Source organism: Molossus molossus, unplaced genomic scaffold, assembly GCF_014108415.1.
Source record: "Molossus molossus isolate mMolMol1 unplaced genomic scaffold, mMolMol1.p scaffold_m16_p_1, whole genome shotgun sequence".
In the NCBI taxonomy this organism is placed as follows: domain Eukaryota; kingdom Metazoa; phylum Chordata; class Mammalia; order Chiroptera; family Molossidae; genus Molossus; species Molossus molossus.
This window is the reverse complement of record NW_023425344.1, coordinates 222,980,505-223,004,425: the sequence shown is the minus strand read 5'-3', so window position 1 is coordinate 223,004,425 and position 23,921 is coordinate 222,980,505. Positions and strand designations below refer to the sequence as shown.

The 23,921-nt window shown below is 53.7% G+C and overlaps 1 protein-coding gene across 1 annotated transcript; it reads right to left on the bottom strand.

The window, feature by feature from the left end:
* Positions 1–84: 84 nt before the first annotated feature.
* On the bottom strand, positions 85–23,223 carry PLEKHD1 (pleckstrin homology and coiled-coil domain containing D1). The gene is made up of 13 exons (XM_036281561.1): positions 23,075–23,223; positions 15,499–15,592; positions 15,092–15,181; positions 14,790–14,866; positions 13,849–13,940; positions 12,595–12,647; positions 4,833–4,927; positions 4,071–4,164; positions 2,410–2,588; positions 1,456–1,588; positions 980–1,124; positions 561–707; positions 85–254 (listed from the first exon to the last, which is right to left on the bottom strand). Exons 1-13 carry the CDS (start codon positions 23,221–23,223, stop codon positions 85–87), a joined length of 1,518 nt encoding a protein of 505 aa, XP_036137454.1.
* Between the last annotated feature and the right edge of the window lie 698 nt (positions 23,224–23,921).

Below are 23,921 nucleotides of genomic sequence, written 5' to 3'. Positions count from 1 at the left end.
AGAGGAGAGCTGGGCGAAGCCAGATAGTCAGCCTCTCCCTAGCCGACACCCAGGAAAGACTTGGGAGGCAGGGAGGAAAGCCCATCACTTTTCACCCCGGGGAAGCGCTGAGGGTGGTCCTGGCTGAGTCACCATGATGTGGTAGATGGATTCCCGGAAGCGCTGGTCTCGGCTCAGCCTCTTGGCCACCTCCTTCAGCTCCTCTATGTTGTTGGCTTCCAGCTGGGAGGTCATGAAGGACTGGGACGGCTTCACTGGGAAGAGGATGGCCCCACCCCGTGAGCAACCCTTCCTCCATCAAGGCCTGGTCCTGTCCCCAACCCCAGCCCACCTCCCTCCCTCACCATCCTATGTGCTGCTGAGCTTCTCCCAGCCCCTTCCCATCCATGGGCTCCCCTAATCCTTGGAGAAACCCAAGGCTGGTGGAGCAGGTTCAAGGCCACACTGTCCGGCCTCAGAGCTGGGCCAGCCCTTCCCACTCTGCACTCTGCCCTCCTGCCTTGTCGCTGGCGGCCTGTGACCACGCCCATCCCACCAGAGACACAGCCGTCTCCACTCACTGTCGTTCCAGGTGCTGGACCGGCGCCGGTGGAAACGGCAGCTCTTGATGCGGCGAGTGGCCGCCTTGTGGATGTACACGGAGTTCTTCATGATGACCGGCATCTTGGCCTCCAGCTCGGCGTTCCGGATGCACTCCTCGAAGAACCCTGCACCACAGTCCACTGCGTCCTCCGCCCCGCCCCGCCCCGCGGGACACCACAGCCACCCGCTGCAGGGGACACAACTGCAGCCTTTCTCCCCACACCCCCTCCCCGGGTCCAGCAGCCAAAAAGAAGCCGCACCAAGAAGATGCAGGAATCTGGAGAAACTCCATCAGTATCTAGAACACCTGGCGCACAGCAGGCCCTGGTGTGGCTCTGTGACCTGGCTGGGGCTGAGCTCCAGGGCTGGGGGACAGGCCCTGGAGGGCAGGGCTTACTTTTCAGGTGGCTCACGTCAGCCCGCATCCTCTCCTCCTTCTCCTTGTTCCGCACCTTGGAGTTGAGCCCTTGCTCCAGGCTCCTCAAAGCCGCCTCGGCCTCCCGCAGACGCCTCTCCAGGTCCATGCGGACCTTCACCTCAGCCTGAGGGAGCGGGAAGAACAGAGATGGGGGGCCTGGGAAGCAGCTGCCATCTCCCCTGGAAGCCTTCCCTGATCACCCCTGGCTCAGGTAGGCTTTCTCACCTTTCGACTTGATGGAAGTTACCCACTCCTGACTCCCGTCTTGCACCCTTGACCAGATGGCCTGGACTGGGCCCCACACCCAGCCATGATGTCCCACAGATGCGGCAGACCCCCTGCTTCCCCTCAGGGTGCTCCACTGCCTACACCTGGCCGGGCAGGCCGGCGGAGATCACTCAGGCAGCTGCCCGTAGAGCTCGGGGACTGAGGGAATCTCCAGGTGAGGGAGGCACCTTGAGCTCCTGCTCGGCTTGCTGCTTCTGCGCCGTCAGCTCCTGCAGCGAGTCCTGCAGCGCCCGGGACTGGCTGGAATAGAACTCGCGCTCCTCCTCCAGGGCCCGCGAGCGCTCCTCGTTCTCCTTCATCCTGCCCGGTGGAGGAGGCACTCAGCCAGGGCCCACTCACCAAAGGGGTTCCCAGTGGGAGGGCAGCCCTCGGAGCCCTCGCTAGAGAAACCCCGAGACCCAGGCTTCAGAAGCCCTGAACGTTCTGGGTCCTGTCACTAGGTGATGCGGGGAGTGGTGTGCTCAGCTGGGGGAGTCCCAGGCTTAGAGTTCTGGGTCAGGTCTTGCTGGTTCTGTGACCTCAGGAAAGTCCTATGCGCCCCCCTCCAAGGCTCAGTTTCTTCATCTGCAAAAAGGGGCCAAGAGGACCTTCCCAGCCTTGGCCGGTTTGGCTCAGCGGTTAGAGTGTCAGCCTGCGGTCCTGAGAGACCCGGGTTCGATTCCCGCTAGGGGCGCGTACCTCGGTTGTAGTTTGTCCCCGGCCCTGGTCGGTTGTGCGGGTGGCAGCCACTCGATGTGTCCCTTCACGTCGATGTCTCTCTCTCTCTCTCTGTTCCTCTCTCTCCCTCCCACTCTACCTGAACAAAAAAAAATGGAAAAATGTCCTCTGGTGAGGATAAAAAAAAAAAAAAAAGAGGACCTTCCCAGTAGGCCGCAAAGCATTGTTATACAGACCTAATGACCGTACAGCTCACACCATTGCAAGCGAGAATGATCCAGTCAGTTCTGAATAGTGAAGGTTCTCTTCCCATTTCCCTGGTGGGAAAACTGAGTCCTAGGCAAAAGGAGGGTGGTGACCTATCTAGGCAATGGCAACTAGACTCCAAAAGTCCAGGTGTCCAGTTTAAGGGAAATCGCCGATCCCAAAGCCAGCCGTGGACTCAGTGGCTCCAGGCTCCTCACCGCTTCTCTGCCAGGAGCTTCTCCTCCAAGAGCTGCTGCATCTTCTCCTCGATCTGCCTTAGGTTGCTATGGAGACTCCCATCGGGAAGGGGCTGCTCACTCTGATTGGCCAGTGTCTGCGGTTGGTTCTCATTCTCCTCCAGCATTTCCAGGGTTTTCTTCTTCTCTATGGAGAGTTCCTGGAACGGAGGGAGGGAGAGAAGGAAGAGAAAGAGCCTAGTTAGGTTCTCCTCCATGGCTGCCCTCACCTGCCTTCCAGTCCCAGGGAGTGAGGCCCTCCAGCCCAGTCCTCTGTGAGGGACACCTGAGATACCCTCATTCTTCCTTCCCGTACGGTCAAAGGCCAACCAGGATCTCCTTCCTCACAACAAGGCAAGGTTACCCCTCCATCGAGGGAATCAGAGAGGATCCCAAGGAGGCTTCCAGGGGAGGGGGCACCTACTACAACCAGGCCCAAGACCCAAGGGCACCATGACCGTCTGGGGTTCTTGTTCCTCCAGGGCAAGTGAGGGACTGTGTTGGGTTCATGTGAAAAACACCCAACAGGACCAGACAAGAGCTGGTTTACATTCTCCCCCTTTAAGAGACCGGGATCTTACACACCCCAGGAATTCTGGAGTTGAAACTACCCATGGGAACTACCTCCCATGGTGTGAAATGGAGAAACATAAACACATAAAGGCACCACTGACAAAGCCGGTCAGTGGAGGGAGAACAGAAAAGCTTGCAGTCTGCAGGCAGTTCAGGAATTCAGTAAACATTCCGAACCCCACACGCCAAGCTCCCTTTAAGTACTGGGCTTGCAAAGACCTAAGACACAGCCTAGTGAAGTTCACGGTGTGGAAAACGCAACGTGGTGCGTTCAGTGCCATCACAGATGTGCAAGGTGCCGCGGGAGCCCAGCGCTCAGAGCAAACCCCTGCTGCGAAGAGGCAGGGGAGCCTGACCAAGGGGATGTCCGAGCTGAGCCTTGGAAGGAGGAGAGCTCTCCGGGCAGAAAAGAGGTGAGAGGACGTTCTGTGAGGAAGGCACAGTATGGGCAAAGGTGTGGAGGGTGAGAGAGCTTGGCTTCCTCAGGGCATGTGAGCTCAGGAGTGTGGAGGAGGGGCCGGGGTGTCTGTTCCAGGTGTGGAGGGGCAGCAGAGGGCCAAAGGGGAGGCGAGGCTGGCGCCAGAGTTTGCACTTGTATGCCATGCTGGAGTGTTGGCACTTTGTCCTTGACACATGCCCCCCCTCCCCCTCCCAGTTTCTGTGGTATCAAATGGAGGTGACCTGGCAGCTGATTTCCCTTCGTGCTCAGTTTCACCCTGGAGCAGCTAAGTGAACGAGCCACAAGAAGGAAGTGGGGGTGGCCCTGCCACCATCCTAATCAATCTTCCATTTGGTATAAAAATATAAGCACTGAAGAAGGTGGATTTCCTGAGGTCACGGTCACAGTAAGGGCAAACTTGAATCTGCCCTCTGGGTCCTGCTTGGGGTCTCATAAGTCGGCTGGAGTTCCCGAAGAACCAGAGAAGAGACCCTTAGATCAGCGCCTCTTTGTGCCCTGTTACCTTTGCAGATGGCTCAGTAACTTGGGAAACACTGTTGGAAAAACTAGTACCGCGTGGCCCAACCAACCAGCCTGCCTCCCGGTCAGCCGCCCACCAGCGGCCCCTCACCTCCAGCGTCTGCTGCAAGGACTCTGTGAGGTGCCTCAGCTCCTTTTTCTCTTGCTCCACACCCTTAAGGCATCTTGCGGTCAGTTCTAGCTCCCTGTGGGGACAGAGGGTATAGGTATGGCAGTGCCCATCGCTCCTAGTCCCCTCTGTAGACAGAATAGCTTGACCAATAGTGATGGCGGTGGTGATGCTGACGATAACCACACCAGCACCACCAGTACCCAGAGCAGGAATCCACATTCCTGGCTAGGCTGCATCAGCACGACCTGGGGAGCTTTTTAACAATATAGATTTCTGGGCTCTACCTTTAGGAGATTCTAATTCTGTTGAATGACTATAATGTACAACTGGTTTACAAACCACACGCAGGACTAAAGATCCCAAGGAACATCACTAGGCAGAATGTGAAGGAATTGTGCAGGGAAGACAGGGAATGTTGGGGTCTTGGCTAATGGCACCTCCAGGTCAGCCTGGCCTTGCCCACCCTGTGTAAGGAAGGTCTGACAGAGGCGGGAGGCTTTGTTGCTGAGGGAGATGCCCATGTCTCCTGCCCCAGTGGGCAGAAGTGGCCCATTTGTGTGGGATGTACAGCTTTTTCTGGGCACACCCCAAGGCTGGGGGCACTGGGAAGATAGAAACCAAGTCCTCAAGTAGTGAGGCTCTCCTGGGCAGAGGCTTCTCCAGGGCTGGGCAGGACTGCGGTTTCGAGGTGCCCTAGCCCCGCTGCATCTTCCTCCCGCTCCCCTCCAGGGCACCCCCCACCTCCGGATCTGCTCCTGCTCCATTCTCAGCTCCTGCACCACCTCCTCGAACTGCTGCTTCTCAGCCTCCAGCACCTGGTTCAGGCGCTCGAGCTCCTGAAGAGAGCAGAGAGAAAGAAGAGTCACAGGCCGCACAGGGAACCCCCACTCTAACCTGGGGATCCTCTGAGATTCAGCAGTCTGGGGCACATGCCGGACCAAACTTGAAATAAGGTCCTGTGGAGCCTTGGCTCCCTCTGACACACAGTCTCAACAAAGCCGAAATCCGCGAAGACCTGGGCTCGCTTACAACACATTGAGCAAGCTGCAGGCAGGGTTTAGAGATGATCCCAACATTCCTTCCTGCAACTGGACACGATGATAATTCTAGATGTCACTCACGCCCTAAGGCACGCTGGCTGGCCCTCAAGCCCTGGAGGATAAAGCGGTGCGTACATATTTCCATTAAAGATCCTTGGAGTGGCATCTATTAGAAGTGGCAAAGAAAAGCCATTCCCAACCCAAAAGTCAGAGAAGAACTCTCTTTTTCACACGGCATCTGTGAAGCAACGAGCACAGGTGGCTGCAGCTTCCCTGTACTCAGTCCCAAGGGAACAGGACAGCCAAGCCCAGGACAGGTGGCCCAGGGCGGACAGTCCCTTCCGGAATGCCGGCAAGCATGTGCCCTCTGGGGCTCCCGTTTTCCTGGGTTTCCATGGCAGGTGGTTTGGGGGTACACTTCAAGTGAAGCTTGGCAATTGCTTTGCTCCACACTGTGGAAGGATATTATTTCTAGATCCACTTTCTTTCTCATCTTCTAGCTCCAAATTATACTCTCATTTTTTTTACCCAGGGCCTTTGTTCTCAAGCATCATGGAAACCCCGCCACGGAGCGAGGCTGCTGGAGGGAGAAGTTGTCACTGGATTTGAGGAGGCAGAGAAAGAATAAAATTGAAAGGAAAGGGAAGGGTCTGATTCCAAACCCCATGTCCTCATTTCCTAAGCTTCCTACCCAAAGAAATGGCTCCTTCTGTCCCTTCTGATCATTATTGGCACTCTTTTTAAAATATATATATATTTTTTTTCTTTATTGATTTTAGAGAGAGAGGAAAGGAGAGGGAGAGAGAGATGGAAACATTGATGAGAAAGAACATCAACTGGCCGCCTTCTGCCTGCCCCCGGCTGGGGATCAGACCACAACCTGGGCATGTGCCCCAACCAGGAATCGAACCAGTGAGCTCTTAGTGCATGGGTTGACGCTCAACCACTAAGCCACACCAGCCAGGCCCATTATTGACACTCTTGGCATGACTCACTTATGGTCATCATGAGGGCTGCTCACTGGCATTCGGATGCCCCTCTGGGCACACTGCACGGTCACAGTGCACCTGCAAAAGCTGGGCAAGCCCATGGGACTGCTAAGACCAATGGAACGTGAGCAGAAGTGTGTCACTTCCAGGCAGATGCCTTTAAGAGACAGGGCACGACACATTATGTTCCCTTTCCACTCTGTGGCAGGCAGTGTTGCTGCAAACGATGAAGGCGTGATTAGCCTGGATCCCCGCGAGGAGATGTGGGGCAGAACCTCCCGCTGACCCACGTAGCTGAGAGAGAAATCTACGTTCACTGCTTAAAGCCACTAGTATTTTGGAGTGAAGTGTTATTGCAGTAGACACAGCCATATAGAGACATAATATAAATATAATTAAAATTTATTCCTGTAGCCCCCCCCCCTTTAATAAAAGAAAAATTCAGAGTTTCAAAAAGTTTGAAAAAGCTCTATGTTGATGCATTCTCAGTAGCTGACACTTGGTATTGCTAGGGATGATAAACCTCTCTATGACCTCAAATTTTAAAAACCTGACTTATTTCCTCTCTCTGATGGCCTCTGCCTGCTGTGGGAGGGCTGTTCAGGGGGATGGGGAAGTTAGGCTACAAGCATCCCTGAGCTTAAACCTGAAATATCCCAAGGGCGGCTGCCTTGTATAGGCACCTGAGTTCTGCTGCTTCAGAACAGATCAGCCAGGCCCCAGCGAGAGGACGCCACACCACAGCCCCGGGTTCTCCTCCCTGGAGAGCCCTTTCTCCAACACTCCAACTTACCAATACTTCCCCGTACTTACCATGACACTGGGATAGCCTTTATAATTGAAAATGGGAGAAAGTAACTGATTAAAATGCCATGGAAATATCCGTACACTGCTAGTAAGAGTGTACATAGGTACAGATTTTCTGAAAAGCAATTTGGCAATAGGTATCAGGAGCCTTCAAGGTTCTTGCCCTTGGCATCAGTAATTCCACCCACAGGAATCTATCCTAAAGAAATCATTTGAGGCCCCGGCCGGGTAGCTCAGTTGGTTAGAGCAATGTCCCGTTACATCAAGGTTGCAGGTTCAATCCCCATTCAGGGCACATACAAGAATCAACCAGTGAATGCATAAATCAATAACTAAAAATAAAAATAATGAAAAAGAAATAACTAGAAAAGTAGGCCAGGATTGATGTACAAGGACATTCACTGTGGTGTAATTTATAATAGTGAAAACAGCCTAGATGTCAAAAAATAGAAGATCAGTTAAATGAAACATCACATATAATGACTCAGTACATGGTCACTAAAACTGGTGTTTTCAAAGAACGTTGAATGACATGAAAAATTGCTTGAGGTAAATGTTGATAAAGGTATAATGAAAAAGCAGGCCATAAAACGGAACATCTGATATGATCCTATTAAACTTAAGATATATATATATATATAAAATGAATAATGCTTTTAAAAAGACTAAAAAACACAGACAAGTTGACAGTAGCTTTCTGTCAACTGTGGAATTAAGGATAAGGATAAGGCTTTTTTCCAGGTTTTCCCCAAAGAGCAGGATGTCTAGGTTATGTATTAAAGAGGAAAAGGAAAGACAATACCCTTCCTGGTTGCTCGCTTCTTTTCACCTTTCCTTTCGCCCGTGTGGCTCGTGCATGAAGCAAATGTTCAGGTGCAGCCTGAGCCTGCTGATTAGAGTGAAACCTCCAGCCTACACACTTGGAGCAGCCAGAAGCTTCTGCATGTTTGTAGCAACCCTGCCACAGCCTGAGGCCAGCCAAGACCTGCTTCAGCTAAAGCCTTTCTCTACATACAGCGTTTGTGCTTCTGACTCCGGGCCCGACTTAAGTTGCAGGAGTAAAAGGTTGGGAAAAAAGTCACTAGAAGGCAAATTCCAGCTCAATGAAAGAAAGAATTTTCAAATAATGGAGCGATAATGCAAAGGTTACCTCTGAAGGTAGTGAGTTGCCCTTTGCAGGATCAGGGTCAACATCCGTCAGGAAGGTCAGCAAAGAGCCTCGCCTTGAAGTGGGAGGTACTTTCCCGCTCTGAGTCTGTGTTCTGACCAGAGCACCCCAGGTGGGAAGAACCCTGGTGGACTGCCCTGGGTACGTCTGATTTCCCACGTGCCCACCCGTGTGCAAGGCTGAGCACTCACAGTTCACCCAGAACAGAAAAAAATAGGCAGGCTGCCCTCCTCCTGGGAGTGAGAGAGACGAGGCCACAGGGAGTAAGGGGCACCAGAGGGACAGGGGACCAAGGAAGAACATGCTCTATGGCCCCAGGCATTTGTGCCCAGGATGGCTGCCATCCTGCATCGTTCCCCTCTCCACCCCAGGTCACCCTCTGCTCATGCCCCAGAGTCCCAGGCCCGTTCTGCCACAGGGCGCCACACAGTGCACATCTGCGTGGGCCTTGCCAGTCCACCAAGCACGCCCCTGCTTTCCATTCCATTGAGCCTCACAGCGACCCAGGAGCTAGGTCGCAAAGCCATTACTCCCATCAGAGCTCACAGAAGGTCAGAGAGGCCAACTTGTCCAAGGCCACACAGTCCGTGGTAGAGCTGAGACTAATCTGGGTCTCCTGATGCCAGACCCTGAGTCTTCCTTTGGGCCAAGCAGCCTCTGAGAGATCAGAGAATCCCCATCTCATCACTGGGCCATTGTCCCCAATGCCTTTCTAAGCGGCATGAGACACACCCAGATAGTCTGTGACCTGGAGTGGAGAGGGGAAAGCTGCAGGGGACAGGCAGGCTCCTCGTGTGGGTGATTACGTTAAGGAAGGAAAAACCTTGACAGAATGACTCGGAGTTCTGTCCCTGATCTGAAGCAAGCAGCTGACAGGGGACTGCGAGCCTGGCATGGTCCTCCCTCCTGCCTGCCCAGAGCCGACTTCTCCGCGGAACCCGCTGGGCCCGAGTGAGTCTCACTCACATTCTGTGCCACATAAACCGGAGTTCACGGCTGACAGGCTTCCCCCCTTCAGCGTGCTACGGCTTTAAGTGAGGCCTGTGTGCCGTGGGTCTCCACTGCCCTCATTTCCCGGCTAAAGACCTAGATAGAGTGTCTAAATTTTCCTCCGCCTGACTGCCCCAGATTTAGCCTCTCCGACGGATAAGTCTGCCTCTCTCCCTGCCCGTGGCTGTGTCTGTCACTCCAGCCCACCCCTGGGCTTCTTGGGTTACCTGTTTTCAAGTCACTAACAATCCACCAGAAGTCTCACTTCTGAAATGTGTAGAACTGTACGGAGTAAAAGCCAACACCCTATGCGGGGCCCAGAAGGAGGGCCCGGAGACGGCGGAGGCCCCAGCACTGCTGTCACCACGCCGGTCCTCAAACCCGAGCAGTCCTGACGCAGAGCCTCCACAGTCTGGGTTTGGGAGTTCTGTTGTTTGAGTCTGGATTTTATTATTGACAAAATGACTCTGAAGCCCAGTTGGAAGAATAAATGGGCAAGAACATCTGATAAAATTTTTGAAGAAGCCCTGGCCAGTTTGGCTCAGCAATTAGAACACTGAGTCCAGACAGAGAGTCCCAGGTTTGGTTCCCGCAAAGGGCATGTACCTCGGTTGCAGTTTGTCCGAGGCCCTGGCTGGGGTTGTGTGGGTGGCAGCCACTCGGTGTGTCTCTCTCACATCGATGTTTCTCTCTCTCTCTTCCCTCCTCTCTCCCTCCTGCTCTATCTGAAGACAAATGCAAAAAATATCCTCGGGTGAGGATTAAAAAAAAAAATTTTGGAAGAAGAAAAATGAGGGTGAATCATCCTACTGGATTACAGTCAAGATGTAAATTACAAGAATCAAAAATGTTAAGAATAAGAAAAAAGATTAAAAATATGAAAAATAAAATGGCAATAAATACATATCTATCAATAATTACTTTAAATGCAAATGGATTACATGCTCCAGTCAAAAGACGTATGGAGGCGAAATGAATAACAAATCAAGACCCTTACATATGCTGTCTATAAGAGACTCACTTCAGCCCTGGCCGGTTTGCTAAGTGGTTAGAGCGTTGGCCTGCGGTCCAAAGAGACCCAGGTTCGGTTCCTGCTAAGGGCATGTACCTCGGTTGCAGTTTGTCCCCGGCCCTGGTTGGGGTGTGTGGGTGGCAGCCACTCGATGTGTCCCTTTCACGTCGATGTTTCTCTTTCTCTCTCTCTCTTCCTCTCTCTCCCTCCTGCTCTGTCTGAACAAAAAATAAAAAAATGTCCTCCGATGAGGATAAAAAGAAAAAAGAGAGAGAGACTCACTTTATACTGAAAGATACACAGACTGAAAATAAAGGGATAAAGAAAGATAATTCATAAAAATGCAAACAAACAAACAAAAAATCTGGGGAACAATACTTCTAGCAGACAACATAGACTTTAAAACAAAGAGATAGAGGAAGACCCAGCAATTCCACTTCTAGGTATTTATCTGAAGAAACCCAAAGGACTAAGTCAAAAATATATATACATTCATATATTTACTGCAGCATTATTTACAACAGCCAAGATATGGAAGCAGCCTGGCAAGTGTGGCTCAGTGGTTAAACATCAACCCAGGCACCAAGAAGTTGCCGGTTCAATTCCCGGTCAGGGCACATGCCCAGGTTGTGGGCCCGATCCCCAGAGGGGGGCATGCAGGAGGCGTCCAATCCATGTTCTCTCTCATTGATGTTTTTATCTCTCTCCTCCTCTCCCTTTGTCTCACTCTAAAATCAATAAAGAAAAACTTTTTTAAATAAAAAATAAAAGATATGGAAGCAGCCTAAGTGTCCATCAATAAATGAATGGATAAAGAAGAAATTGTGTGTGTGTATACAATGGAATATGACTCAGCCATAAAAAAGAATGAAATTTTGCCACCTGCGACATGGATGGACCAAGAGGGCATTGTGCTGAGTGAGATAAGTCAGACAGAGAAAGACAAATGCCATATGATTTCACTTACATGTGAATTCTAAAAAACAAAATAAACAAACACACAGAACGGAAACAAATTCACAGATGCAGGGAACAGTTGCCAGATGGAAGGGGGTTGGGAGGAATGTGAAAAAGGTGAAGGGATTAAAAAGTGCAAATTGGTAGTTACAGAATAGTCACAGGGATATAAAGTGCAGCACAGGGAATATAGTTAATAATATTATAATAAGTATATATGGTGTGAGATGGGTATTAGATTTATTGGGGTGATCACTTACTAAGTCATACAATGTCTAATCATTGGATTGTATACCTGAAAGTAATATAATATTGTATGTCGAATTTAATTGAAAAATAAAAAATATTTAAAGTAAAAAAAGTTCATTCATTCATGAAGTCATTCCACAAACATTTATGAAGGATTCAACCTGGCCGGGTGCTGGGCCAGGCCCTGGGAACGTCTGGGTACTATAAGGACATGACTGCAGGGCCTGTTTCAGAGCCCACTAAGGGGTGGCTGGGAAGGGTGAGGAGTTAGCAAGTGAGGTCGAGAGATAGGCACTGACCCAAGGCTGATGGCCCCAGCCCTACGACTTGCCTGGGAGAGGACAAGGAAAAGCACTGGGCAAAGAGAAGTGGCCTCCCTCTGTGCGCTTCTCTGGGCAAGCCAGTCTGCAGCTTGGGGCCTCAGGCAACTCATGGGCAGGACAGGCCCATGATTAATAACAATATGACCATAATACTAACAAACAGAGATTCACTGAGCACGGATTATATGCCAAGCATTTTATATTTAACATCTCACTTAATCCTCACAACATCCCTACTAAGATCAGTTCAATTATTATCCCCATTGTTCATGTGAAAATATTGATGTTCAGAGAGGTTAGGTAACTTGCCCAAGGTCACACAGCTAGAAGTGGTGAAGGTCCAGTACACAGGCAGCCTGGTTCCAGAGTCCATGCTGCTAACCCCTACCCTACTCTGCCTTCCGGGGGAGGAAATGGAACAAGCAAGGCCCAATGCTGCGTGGAGATTCCAAATGAAGTGCACTTCAGTGGCTCCCCACCCTCTTATGAAGCCAGGGTCTCTTTCACTGCCTCGGGCCAACGCTTGGCCGCCTTGGGGCTTGTATTATCCACATTTAGAGAATGAAGGAACCCCTGAGATCATCCAACCTGATCATCCTTAGGTGCCAGAGCCCCCCTATGAATAACAGAGGCCATCCCAGCCTCCTGTGGGTATCACCAATGGCAAGCAGCTCATTACCTACCAGTGCAGCTAATAAAATTTGGGGATGGCTCCTTCTCTAGAAGGTGGTCACCTACCCCTTTAACTTTCCTCCCCAGGACTGCCAAGAAGCTAGCGCAGGTCCCAAGCACTGTCATCTCACCGGCCTCCAGTCTGATTTTCCAGCCAGTTCTCTGGGGCACAGCTCCCCCACATCATTCCCCAACGCCAGAAACATGAGCCAGGACACCTGGGCTGTTCGGGGGCCCCCAGAGCGGGCAGTGGCGGGGAAGGGCAGCAGTTCTGAGCGGCCTCGCTGGGCGCCTACCTCTCTCTGCTCCCTCTGCAGGCAGAGTTCTTCGGTCTCTTCCATCAGTTTGTCTGCCAAAGTGAGCACACAACACTCTCATGAAAAGCTCACTCCAGATCCGGTCCTGAGGGGCTGGTACCACAGTCACCTCTGCCACCCCCAGCATCTCCGGAGGAAGAGGTCAGCACTGCTGCACCAGGCCAGCCAAAGGGCGGGGCCAGCTCCTGGGGACGGAAGCTGCTGCCCTCCCTGCCTGTCACTGTCCCTGCATTGTGCATTCACAAGTCAAGGACAGCCTTGCCTTGGAAGCTCAAAGTGAGTCTCTGCACCCCCCCCCCCCCCGGGTGCTGTCAACCTCTGCGCCAGTGTCTGGCTAGTGGGGAAGGGCTGGTCCTGGAAGGAGAGGGGTGTCAGGAGGAGGCAGAAGGGAACCAGTGTTGGGGCCCCAAGTGTCTAAGGAGGCAGCAGGGAAAAGGGTCCCAGGTGAAGGACCAAACCCCAGACTCAACTTCTTTCCCAAACAGCAGGTTAACCAGCTAGTCAGGGGCACAAGGGCCTGGAATCTTATGATCAAGTTTTTTTTATCTTATTAATTTTTTTTTAATAACCCAAGGATATTTTTTTATTTATCTTCAGGTAGAGAGGAAAGGAGAGCGAGAGTAACATCGATGTGAGAGAGACACATCGACTCGTCGCCTCCCACACGACCCCGACCAGGGCCAGGTACGAAGGTATGTGCCCTTGGCTGGAATTGAACCCGGGACTCACGGGTCCGTGGGCCGATGCTCTGCTGCTGAGCCAAACCGGCCAGGGCATCTTATGGTCACGTTTAGAGTGGGCTGTGGTGTGACAGCTGGAGGCAAGCCCAGGACCCCGGGCCCAGGGCAAGAGAACATCGGCTCCATTTACAGAGCCTGACCGGGTGCCTGGCCGTGCTTACAGGCATTCTCTCATTTAAGCCAATCCCCATGCCACTTCCAACAGCTAGGGACTATTTCTGTGTTCATTTTCAGGATGAGGAAATTGAGGCTTGGAGAAGCTGTGCTGTCTAAAGACATACACATAGATCAGAGACAAAGCTGGGTCCAGAGCCCAGGCTCCTAACCACCAGGCTTTCCTGCCCCCTGTCATGCTGGCCAACAAGACGTTTATTATAAAGCTCTCCAGGCTCCCAGCTGGTGTCTGCTCCTGTAGCCTGCTAAGCCCCACCCAAGACACGCCCCTCGGTCCTCCATCAGGGAATGCCAGCTTCCAGCCGTCCCTCCAGCCAACCTAAATACTCCTGCTTCTCCTTGGCCAACTGCAGCCCCTGGGCCTCCAGGCTTTTGATCATGGCTTCTCCCAGCTGGGCATTCTTCCAAGTCCTGGGGAGGGAGGGCAGATGGGACAGAGGAGGGAAGAGGAAGAGACACAAAATTGTGAAAACAGAAGGGTACGGGAGAAAGAGAGTGTGCGTGATTTGTCCTCGCCCCTCCCTTCTCTCTAGAATCCCAGCTCACAGCCACTCTGGCACCCCTGGCTCTGGGCACGTCACCAGTATCGATCAGTCCCTGGACGCTGGCCCAGACTGAAGTGGGCCACCGTCAGCTGGGCCGAGAGCACTTTTGGAGCAAAGAAGAGATTGCTTCCTGGCTGCTTTCTATAGCACCAAATGCCCACCATCTGGCGCAAGGCCTGGCATGGGGCACATACTCAGTGCTATTTGTTAAACTAAAAGCATGACCCAGCTTAAATAGGCAGGCACCAGGACCAGGGTTTACGTGCAAATGAACGGTGTTGGGCTGGAGGTTTCTGAGAGATGGACCCTGATTTACAAAGCTCTGGTCTGTGCTAGGATTAATGGTGGGCCTGGGGAGCAGAGATGGGGGCCAGGAGGCAGCCAAGCCCTACTAGTGATGCTGGATTCACTCTGAGAGTTGGAGACAAAGGGAGTCCACCTGCGACTAGACAAGCTGAGCTCATTTTGCTCAGAGCTCACTTAGGAGACTCCTCACAGACGCTCTAAACCTGGTCTCCATCTCCTCTTGTCCACCCTAACCAACCCCCACAGCCCTGTCCTCAAGGAGGCTCAGGCCTTTTCTTCTCACCCTGCCCTCTCCTGGGGCCCTCTGCGCCCACCGGGATCCCAGCAGAGAGAGACAGATCGGGGTCCGTCCAGCCCACACCCCTTCCCCTTCTGGACCTCAGGCTGCCGTCCTGCTGGGGCCACTTACACCTTTCCGGACTCCTGCAGCATCTCCAGCCACTGGGTCTGCTCAAACTCGGACTCCGCCGCCAGCAAGATGTTTCCCTGCCAGGAAGAGGGGCCACGGTGTACCTGAGGGAAGGCCGCTCTGAGGACACAGAGGCCACCCCAGGCCTCTGCAGGCCCAGCTCTGCCCTCCCCGCCCACATCCGGCGGCACTGACACCCTCCCAGGCCAGGTCATGGGAGGGGTTGGCCCTGGGGACCTGCACGATCCCACAGAAGCTGCTCTGCCCTGCTGAGCCGGGGCCAAAATGGGAACTTGACTCACATGAAAGTCCTGGTGGGTGATTTTCATGGCGTAGGGCATGCTGGGCTCCTCTCTGGCCTCCACCAGGCAGCCCCCCAGAGGGACGACGCCCTGAGAAAGAACCAGAACAGGCGGCTTTCACCCACCCAGCCCAGGTCACTCAGGGCCTGTGGGAGCCCTCAGCTAAAGCCAGGTCCTGCTGAGGGCCCCAGGCTGGGAACCAGACCAGAACTCTTCCAGAAGGAGCACAGGCCCAGCAGGCTCCGGGCACAGGAGGGCGGGGGTTCTGTGCCCCAGGAAGAATTTGTTCTCCAGATTCTTGATTAGACCACGGCACGAAAAGAGAGCGTCCTCTGCCCTAACGGAATACCCTCGCCCACTGCCCCACTGGGCCCTCCCCCACTGTGGCCCTGGGAGAGGCCCCTCACCTTAGGATGTATATTGAAGTATTTATTGGTTTCAAAGCTCTTTTTTTCACTTTCAGAGTAGTAAAGAAGGAAGCTCTCTTTGATGATGAAAAACCTATAGCAGGTGAAGAAAGGACAACCAGGAGACAAGGGTGAGGTTTCTCAAGACAACAAGAGTGTCCTTGGGGGCCCAGCACTTACATGGGGAGCCCTTGGGGACACCAAGACTCATCCTCACCAACTCAGTTCCCCATCTGGGCAAAGGCCTGAGCTGACCAGCTGCCCACTGCCCTAGGCAGCCCAACCCGCACACCACTGGGCAGCTGACGTGGGAGCCCCCGCTGGCCCCAGGGCTGGCTCCTCTGTCCCTCTTGAGCCACCACCCTCAGCACAGGAGGGCATCTGTGGTACTTCCTCGTGGGTACCCTCAGCCCCTTGAGCCACTGTCTCCAGTCCCTTAAGTTAGGTTTGTCCCGGGGGGGGCAGATGAGGGGAAACAAGACACAGGATCCCAAGATGGGTCTTCTGACAGGTGAGCACAAAGGCTGGCGACCAGCTGAAAGGTGGGGACCCAGCTCACGCGGCCAGGCCTGCAGCCTGCATGTCACATCCACACATCCTTCGGTCCCAGACTGCTCCACTGCCTCTTTCTGAGACTCTGGTTCAGGGACACCCAGAGCGCCCGGCTCCTTCCTCCCAGGGCCCTTGCTAACGCCGCGGTTGTGGTGATGGGCCTGGAGAGCTGGGAGCAGTGGTGAGTGGGAGCCGGTCAGAGGGTCACACATTCAACAGTGTGCCTTTCCTCTGCTCAAAGTTCAGTGACACCGTGTTGGTAGCTTGATATCAGTCACACTGGGAGTATTTACACCATGAAAATCATCAGATGCTACAAAACACTGTTCCACTCCACGCCACCCCAAGCAGCCTGCTGTTAACCACCGAGCAGCTCACCTCTTGTGAGGGGCTTGAAAAGGTGCTGGTGGGCATGATGAAGTCTGCATCCCTGAAGGTTCCCCCAGCTATGTGATCTTTCCTGAAGCCACAGTGCTGGGGGTGGGGGGTCCTCAGGACTGCTGCCAGCTGTCAGCTCGCCTCCCCCATGAAAGTGAAGCACACTTTGTTCTTTGGTGGGTCTCACACCCACCCATGTTCTGTATTTGCACTGACCCTCTTGGCCCAGACACCAAATGGAGCTGTGGACCTCCGAGGTGACATCCTGCTAGTACCAACTCTTCCCTCAGGCCTTTCTACCCCCACTGGGGGAAAGCACATGACACCACCCTCTGCAGGAGGGTGAGAACGTGCTGGGCCCTCCAGCAGCTGGCCCTTGCCCGCCTTCTCAGCTTTCCCTCCACTTCTGCCCTTCAGCCTCTGCTCAGCTGAACACTGAGCTCGCCACTCCCACCTTACTATGTCCTGCGTGATCCTGCAAAGCCATGCAATTAGCCCTGGTGGGTTGCTCAGTGGTTAGAGCATCGGCCTGCGGACCGATGAGTCACAGGTTTGATTCTGGCCAAGGCACATACCTCGGTTGCGGTTCGTCCTGGCCCTCGTGGGGTGGTGCAGGAGGCAACCGGTCGATGTGTCTCTCTCACATCAATGTTTCTCTCTCTCCCTCCCTCCCACTCTATCTGAAGATGAATAGAAAAATATCCTTGGGTGAGGATAAAAAATAAAACAACCATGCAATTAATTTTCCCTGGAATGCCCTCCCTCTTGCTTTTCATCTGGCTGAACCCCTCACCTTGGTGCCCAGCCCCGCCCCGCCCACACTGCCGTCTGAGCCCCCTCTGCACTTGCTGAGCGGGCTGCACACTGGCACTCAGAGCCACTGCCACATCCCCTGTGCCCATCTTGTCCCGAGCACAGTGTTGGGCTCCTGGAGGGCAGGCCATGCCCCCTCAGCTCTGAGAGCCAAGGGGATAGAGCCCCTGCCTGTTTCAAGGGACTGTCACAGTCACTGAGAACACGGGCTTTGGCATCACACAGACCTGCATTTCCCAGCTGGAGGGCCCTGGGCAAGTGAGCTCATTCCCTGAGCTTCAGTAAATTTACCTGTAGAACAGGGGTGACAGCATCTACCTCATCTGATCATTGTGAGGATCAAATGAGATTGTGCTTATCACTCGGCCAACTTGCAGAGGCTCCAGGACAGGGTGGAGTGATGCTCCCCACAGTCTGAATACAGATCACCCACTGGAAAGTGTGGGCCCCGCAGCACAGGCTGGCCTCCTGGGGGCCTTTCTCCCCTCCTTTCAACAGCTTCTGAAATACTGTTATGGACCGAACTATGTCACCCCCTCCACCAAAACCATGTTGAAGCACTAACACTCAATGTGAGTGCATCTGGCGAGCACGTCTGTAGGAGGTGCAGTCGGTCCTCCCCGTCGTCCATAGGTTCTATGGTATAATCAACTATACCATAGGCTAATTGATATAAGCGAGTTAAGTTCTTATGGCACCTCATCAACATGATAAAGAAAGTGAACTTGAACAAAAAGACATTATTCAAGGACCTACTGTAACAAGATTAAAGAAAGTCGAAAGGGTGAGGCCAAAAACTGACAGAGCTATGGCGTTATAAGAAGAGGAAGGATTCTCTCCTTCTCTGTCACATGAAGACATAGTGAGCCCTCCTGGCCAGTGTGGCTCAGGTGGTCGAACATTGCCCTGTGCATCAAAAGGTCACAGGTTTGATTCCTGGTCAGAGGACATGGAAGATTGCAGGTTCAATCCCCAGTCGGGGCACCTACGGGAGGCAACCGATCGATGCTTCTCACATCACTGCTTCTCTCTCTCTCTCCCTTCCTCTCTCTCTCAAATCAATTTTTAAAAAATAAAATAAGGTAGACACAAGGACATAGTGAGAAGGTAGACATCTGCAAGCCAGGAAGAGGGACCTCACCAGAACCTCGGACTTCCAGCTTCTAGAACACTGAGGAAATGAATTTCTGTTGTTTAACTGAACGATTTAGCAGCTGGTGACCGTTTACGGCATTTAGTTATGGGAGCCTGAGCTGAGAAAGACAGATACTTCTTGCTTTCCTGACACTTCTCCCCACCCAGGGCAAAGCACTTAGCTAGGGACTTGGGGGTGCAGGCAGATGATACCAGACACATGGGCAGGGAGAGAACAGGGGCTCTGGAGTCCGGAGATCTCCCTCCCTCCACCACAGCCTCGGGCAAGCTCCCAGCCTGGCCGAGCCATTCCTCCCAAGCTCCTCTCCCCAATGGGGGTGCAAATATCTGTCTCTTGGGGCTGCTGTGAAGATTTATTCATTGATTTAGTGAATAATTACCACCTCCTTCTGGACCCTGCAGAGTTGGGCTGGCCGTGCCAGGGCTGGAGACAGTCACCGTTAATTTAGATGTTCTCCCGGGCAGGCTGCTGGGCTAAGTGCTCTACAGTATCAGAGAATTTGATCTATGCAACGCTCTTAGAAGGTTGGGTTCTTGGTTCCCATTTTACAGGTGAGAAAACTGAGGCTTAGAGGAGAAGAAAGGTGTGCAAGGTCACACAGCTAGGGCAGAGGTGAAGCTGGGATTGGAACCCATGACAACAGTCCCTGCTCCTACCCCCTCATCTCACTGCCTAGGGAGCTGCTTCTGCCCTCGTGCTGGCACCTGGGCAGGAAACAGACGGGCCAGAGGCAGTAGGTAGCAAAGGTGGGGGAGTCAAGGGTCAGAGCTGTGCCACTTGTCAGAAGTGTGACCAGAGCAGGTCAATTTGTCTCTCTAGGCCTCAGGTCCTTCAGTGTACTTGAGGATAATAATAGTACCTATAGCTCTTAGGACTGTCTAAATAATTAAATGAGCTTGTTCATATAAATACTTAGAACACTGTGTGGCACGTGGTGAATATTCGATACGTGTTTACTGTGCGACTGTTATTTTTGTTAGGTTCTGTCTGCTGCAGCCTCCCTTGCCCTTTCTCATTGTGCTCCCCCGGTTCCTACTGGCGGTTCCAGCTGGCCAGCTCCCTGTCCCCCAGACACATGGCACTTTCCCTGCCCAGCTCCAGTCCTGGGCGAAGCTGTCTTCACCCGAGCCCTTCGGACCCTCCCTGTCTGCCCCACTGGGCTGTGGTAAAGGCTGGAGAGTGTGTGAGGTAAGGGGTCCATCCACCTTGGCTGCCTCCTCTCTCTGGTCTTAAAAAAACAGTATTTTCACCTCTAGATTAAGGCACATTTACAAGGTGCCAACACACACAGTTTGCTAAGTGTTTTATTGACATTATCTTATGTAAATCTCTCAAAAGAACTCTAAAGATGGAGATATTTGTTTTTCTATTTTACTGGTGGAAAAAAACCCGAGAGAGGCACAGAGAGATTAAGCAACTAGTAAGCGGCAAACGGGGAACTCTGCTGACCAGGTCCATGTTCTCCGCTGCCGTGCTCTGTGAGGCCCGGCCCTCCTCGGCCCCTGGCATTGCTGTGACTGCAAGCTTCTGGGCAGCTCAGGTCAGAGCACTAATGCGACACAGGGCCCTGGGGCTTGATGAATCCCTGCCCTCAACGAGCTTACAGTCCAATGAGGGAGAGTAGAAATCTATAATTTAAAAAGTAACTAGTGTTTATTGAGCTCTTCCTTTGTGGTAGGCCCTGTTCTAGTAACATCATTATGTGTGTTAACTCATTCATTCCTCAGACGTGAGCTGGGCGAGGTGATGAGCAGAGGAGTGAAGTAATATGGCCCAGATTACACAGCTAGTAAGTGGGGAGCCGGAGCAATTATACATGTTTACCGCAACATTGTAAAAAACAAAAGCCAGGATACCCAGTGACACTATAAAGTACCAGGATACACTGTGACATTATAAAGCACCATGTTATACTGAGACACTGTAAAGCACCAAGGAACATTGTGACATTATAAAGCACAAAGACAGTGACACTGTAAAGCATCAGGATACCCGGAGACACTGTAAGTTTGTATGAGATACAGAAAGAGTGCAGACAGGAAGGAAGGAATGATTTAGGTGTCTGGCCAAGGGAATTCTCTGACAGGAGGGTTTTGAAGAATGAACAGGAGTATCTTAGGAATCTGGGAAGAAGGGGAAGATACACGCCAGACAGAAGGAACAGGAGTGCCTGGGGGGTGCAGCCACTGGCTCCATGGTTCCCTGGCACTTAGTGGATACTGTGAATCAGCTCCCTGAGGCAGGAACCCACCGATGTTCCGGAGGAGTGAACTGTCGCTAGGCTGGACGCAGGGCCCACTGGCCACCTCACACCTGGGGGAAGGAGGGACAAGAAGGAGTGTAGATGCCCCTGCTGCAGGAAGGACTTGGCTGGGCCCTCCTCATCAGGGACTTCAGCCTTGAAGTTGCTCAGAAGGGCTTTGGGAGAGGGACTAGAATTCTGGGGACAGCATTCTAAACCCTGGGGAAGAGTTCGCCTGTGTGCTGGACCCGCCCACCATGGGCCTGGCCCTGGCCGAGGCTGAGATCCTTTAGTCCTTTCTTCCTTGTCTCTGAGCTGCCCAGACTGTGCCAAGAGCTCCAGTGTCTCCACTACTCACAGGCTAAGGAGAGGACAGCCATCAGCCTTACCCTCTGAACACCTCTCCCTGAGTCTCTTAGCTCTGCGAAATAATGTTTTATATTCCTTTTTCCTTCTGTTGCCCATGGGAGAAAACTTGACCCTTTAGCTCAAGGGCATCTTCCCAACTCAGGAAGAGAAGGGCTGCTCAGGCAGTAGGGGTTGGAGACCCTGAGACAGACCCCAAGCCAAAGAAGTTTTATGAAACTCAGCTGGTCACAGCTGGTTTATCCTGCCCATCCCTTATTTATGCAGCACAGGAGGCTTTCCAGGCCCCCTCCCCTCAGCTGCCCAGCTAGGGCATCGATCGCTCTAATGGCACAGCTCTGCGGTTTGGGCCTGAGCTGCCCCCTCCCCAAGCCTTCCTGTGGCCGCTGCTAATTAGCTGAGGTCCAGAGACTCCATTTCACAAACGGAGAAGTGGGGCCCAGGGGGCTCTGCTGGGAAATGAGAGGGGTCTAAGCTTAGCATCATGCCTCTCCCACCCCTAGACTCTCTGGTTGGCTCTGTCGCTGACCCAAAGCTACTAAACTCTGTGTGTAGGGGCGAGGGGGGCATATTTCCACAACTGTGAACGTGGACAGAGGCCAGAGTGGGCAGATGGGATGTTAATTCTTTTCTGAACCCCAGAGGAAGGGGAGTCTTTGTACAGTGGCAGCTCTAGAATTCTTGGACTGGATGGCTGTTTTGAGTGGCTATAGGGATACTGAGGGACAGTCTTGGGGTGGGGGGTGCTACCGCTTTCCAAGCCCTCCCTGGCTTCACTACTGTGCTTTTAGCTGGGAGCTGTTGGCCCTGACACCTCCCAGCCCTGGAATCAACTCCGGGTGCAGGAGTCAGGTCCCCACAGGTGTTGGTGAAGAGGCGTCAGGAACATACCCTGGAGGGTCATAGACTCCTAGCATTTACTAGGGATGCAATCAGGTGAAAATGCCTGGTGGGAGAAGTCTTAGATGACAAGACCCAGAAGCATCACCAAGGACAACAGCCAGACCCAGTGGAGATGTTGGCTGTCTGGAGCAATGGAGGCAGAGAGAGAAAGGTAGGCGGCATGCTGCTAATGATATTTGAACCTACAAGCAGCTTCTCTGTCCAGAAGATGGTCCATTGCTCCTGAAACCAGCGTTGGGAGCTCGCTGCAAGTTCAGGGCTTTGAGCTCCCCCTTCCTTCAATACCTTTCAGGCCCATTTGTAAGTGGAAAGTGGCTGCTAACGTGTGGGGAGTTGCTTCTGAGTTAGGTGCAGAAAGACTAAGCTCTAGGCTACTCTGACCCTCCCCACCGCACCTCCAAGGGATCCATCCTTCTGAGAGGACCAATCCATCCCCTCCCCTCAGTCTCTGCTCCATCTCCACCTCAGCTTAGTCCCTGGCTTCTGTACCAGCTTCTCTGCCCGAAGCATTGGAATCTCTTTTCCCTTGGCCCAGGTTTAAAAAAACAAAAACAAAAAACATTTAAGAGCTAATCCGAGTGGTTGCCAACATCATCTCCTCCAGGGCTGGGCACGGACACTTCCTGACCCTTCCTCCCTCCCATGGCCTGAGTCTTTCAGAAGCTTCCATCGTGTGCCCCGTTTGGGACACATGGGTGGGACACCCGTGCCGCACCTCCAAGCAGGCTCCGTGGCCTGGGGGAGGGGTGCGGTGAAGGTCACGGAACTGGCAGTGGGGACCCCAGGGGTCTATCCTTGACTGGAGATGGGGCTTCTCCTTCCGCAGCAGAGTCCGGCCCAACCTTACCCAGCTGGGCTCCTAACACAGACACGATCTTGTCAGCCTACACCAGCCTCCCCACCCAGATTTAGATCCATTCCACAGAGAATTCCCCACCACGCCCAGGCCAGTGGTCCCACCCCAGCTCCACCAGCCCTCAGGCAGAGATGAATCCAGCCCAGTCTGGGATCCACAACTTCCAGGGGCAGCTCAGAGTGAGCCAGGGCGAGGCCAAGGTCACAAAGGAAGGCAGAGGCAGGATGGTAATACAGGGGATGGTAGGGGGTCCTTAGGCCCTGGGATCCCTCCCCGGGCGGTCCTCACGGGGCGCGGGAGGCGCACTCACCGCCGGGACCACTTGGCAGAAGGCCGCCCAAAGGGCCGCTTCCACAGCACACCATAGAGCTGCACTTTGGTGCTGATGTCCAGCGCGTCCGAATCAGCCTGTTCCAGGGACGGCGAGGGCGACACCGAGTTGGACTTGGACATGAACATCCTGCCTCAGTGGGGCTGCCCCCGGCCCGGCCCACCCACTCCCCGGGCCGGCAAGGACTCTGGGTTCCGGGCGGCGGGCGGCTGCGGGGAGGCGGTGCGGGCAGACTGCTCGGGGCGCCGTCGGGGCGCGTCCCAGACAGCGGAGACGGGGAGCGGCCGGGGGGAGCTGCTGCATTAACGCGCGCGGGCCCGGAGCGCGGCGCCGATGGGGCCCGGGGCAAGGGGCGCGGGGTGCGCAGCCTGCGGCTCAGGCTCGGGATTGGGGCGGGCCTGGAGGGAACTCGGCGGGGAGGGCGGCTCAGCCAACAGCCCGCAGTATTACCCCCACCTTCCCACGACAGCCCCAATTCTGGCGGCCCCGATTGGCTGGGCGGGGCAGGTGAGCTAGCTGGAGGCCGGCCGCGAGCGCCAATCAGTGCGGGCGCCGGCTGGAAGGCCGGGCTCCGTGCCTCGGAAGGTCCCGGCGGGTCGCTCGGCCTGGGAAGCGGCCACTGAACTGCCCCACCTCCATCTCGCGCGGATCCCTTCCCGGGTTCCTTCTCGCGTGCACCGCCTGCCTGGGAACCGGGAACGCGCTGCTTCGTGATGCGCTTGGAGACACAGATCCCTACTCCCCTCCGCTGGGGGGGAGCACGGCGCGAGGGTGTGGGGTCAGACCACCGGGCTTGGAATCCCAATTCAACCCTTCCGTGGGTCCG

What these genes read in the sequence shown, in the direction of transcription:
- PLEKHD1 (XM_036281561.1), bottom strand. Translation starts at nt 23,223, where the DNA reads ATGTTCATGTCCAAGTCCAACTCGGTGTCGCCCTCGCCGTCCCTGGAA. An exon ending in GGAGAAGCAGGAGTATTTAG is followed by an intron (nt 12,648 to 13,848) that starts GTTGGCTGGAGG and finishes TCACTTTGGCAG; the next exon opens with ACAAACTGATGGAAGAGACC. An exon ending in TGACGTGAGCCACCTGAAAA is followed by an intron (nt 708 to 979) that starts GTAAGCCCTGCC and finishes ACTGTGGTGCAG; the next exon opens with GGTTCTTCGAGGAGTGCATC.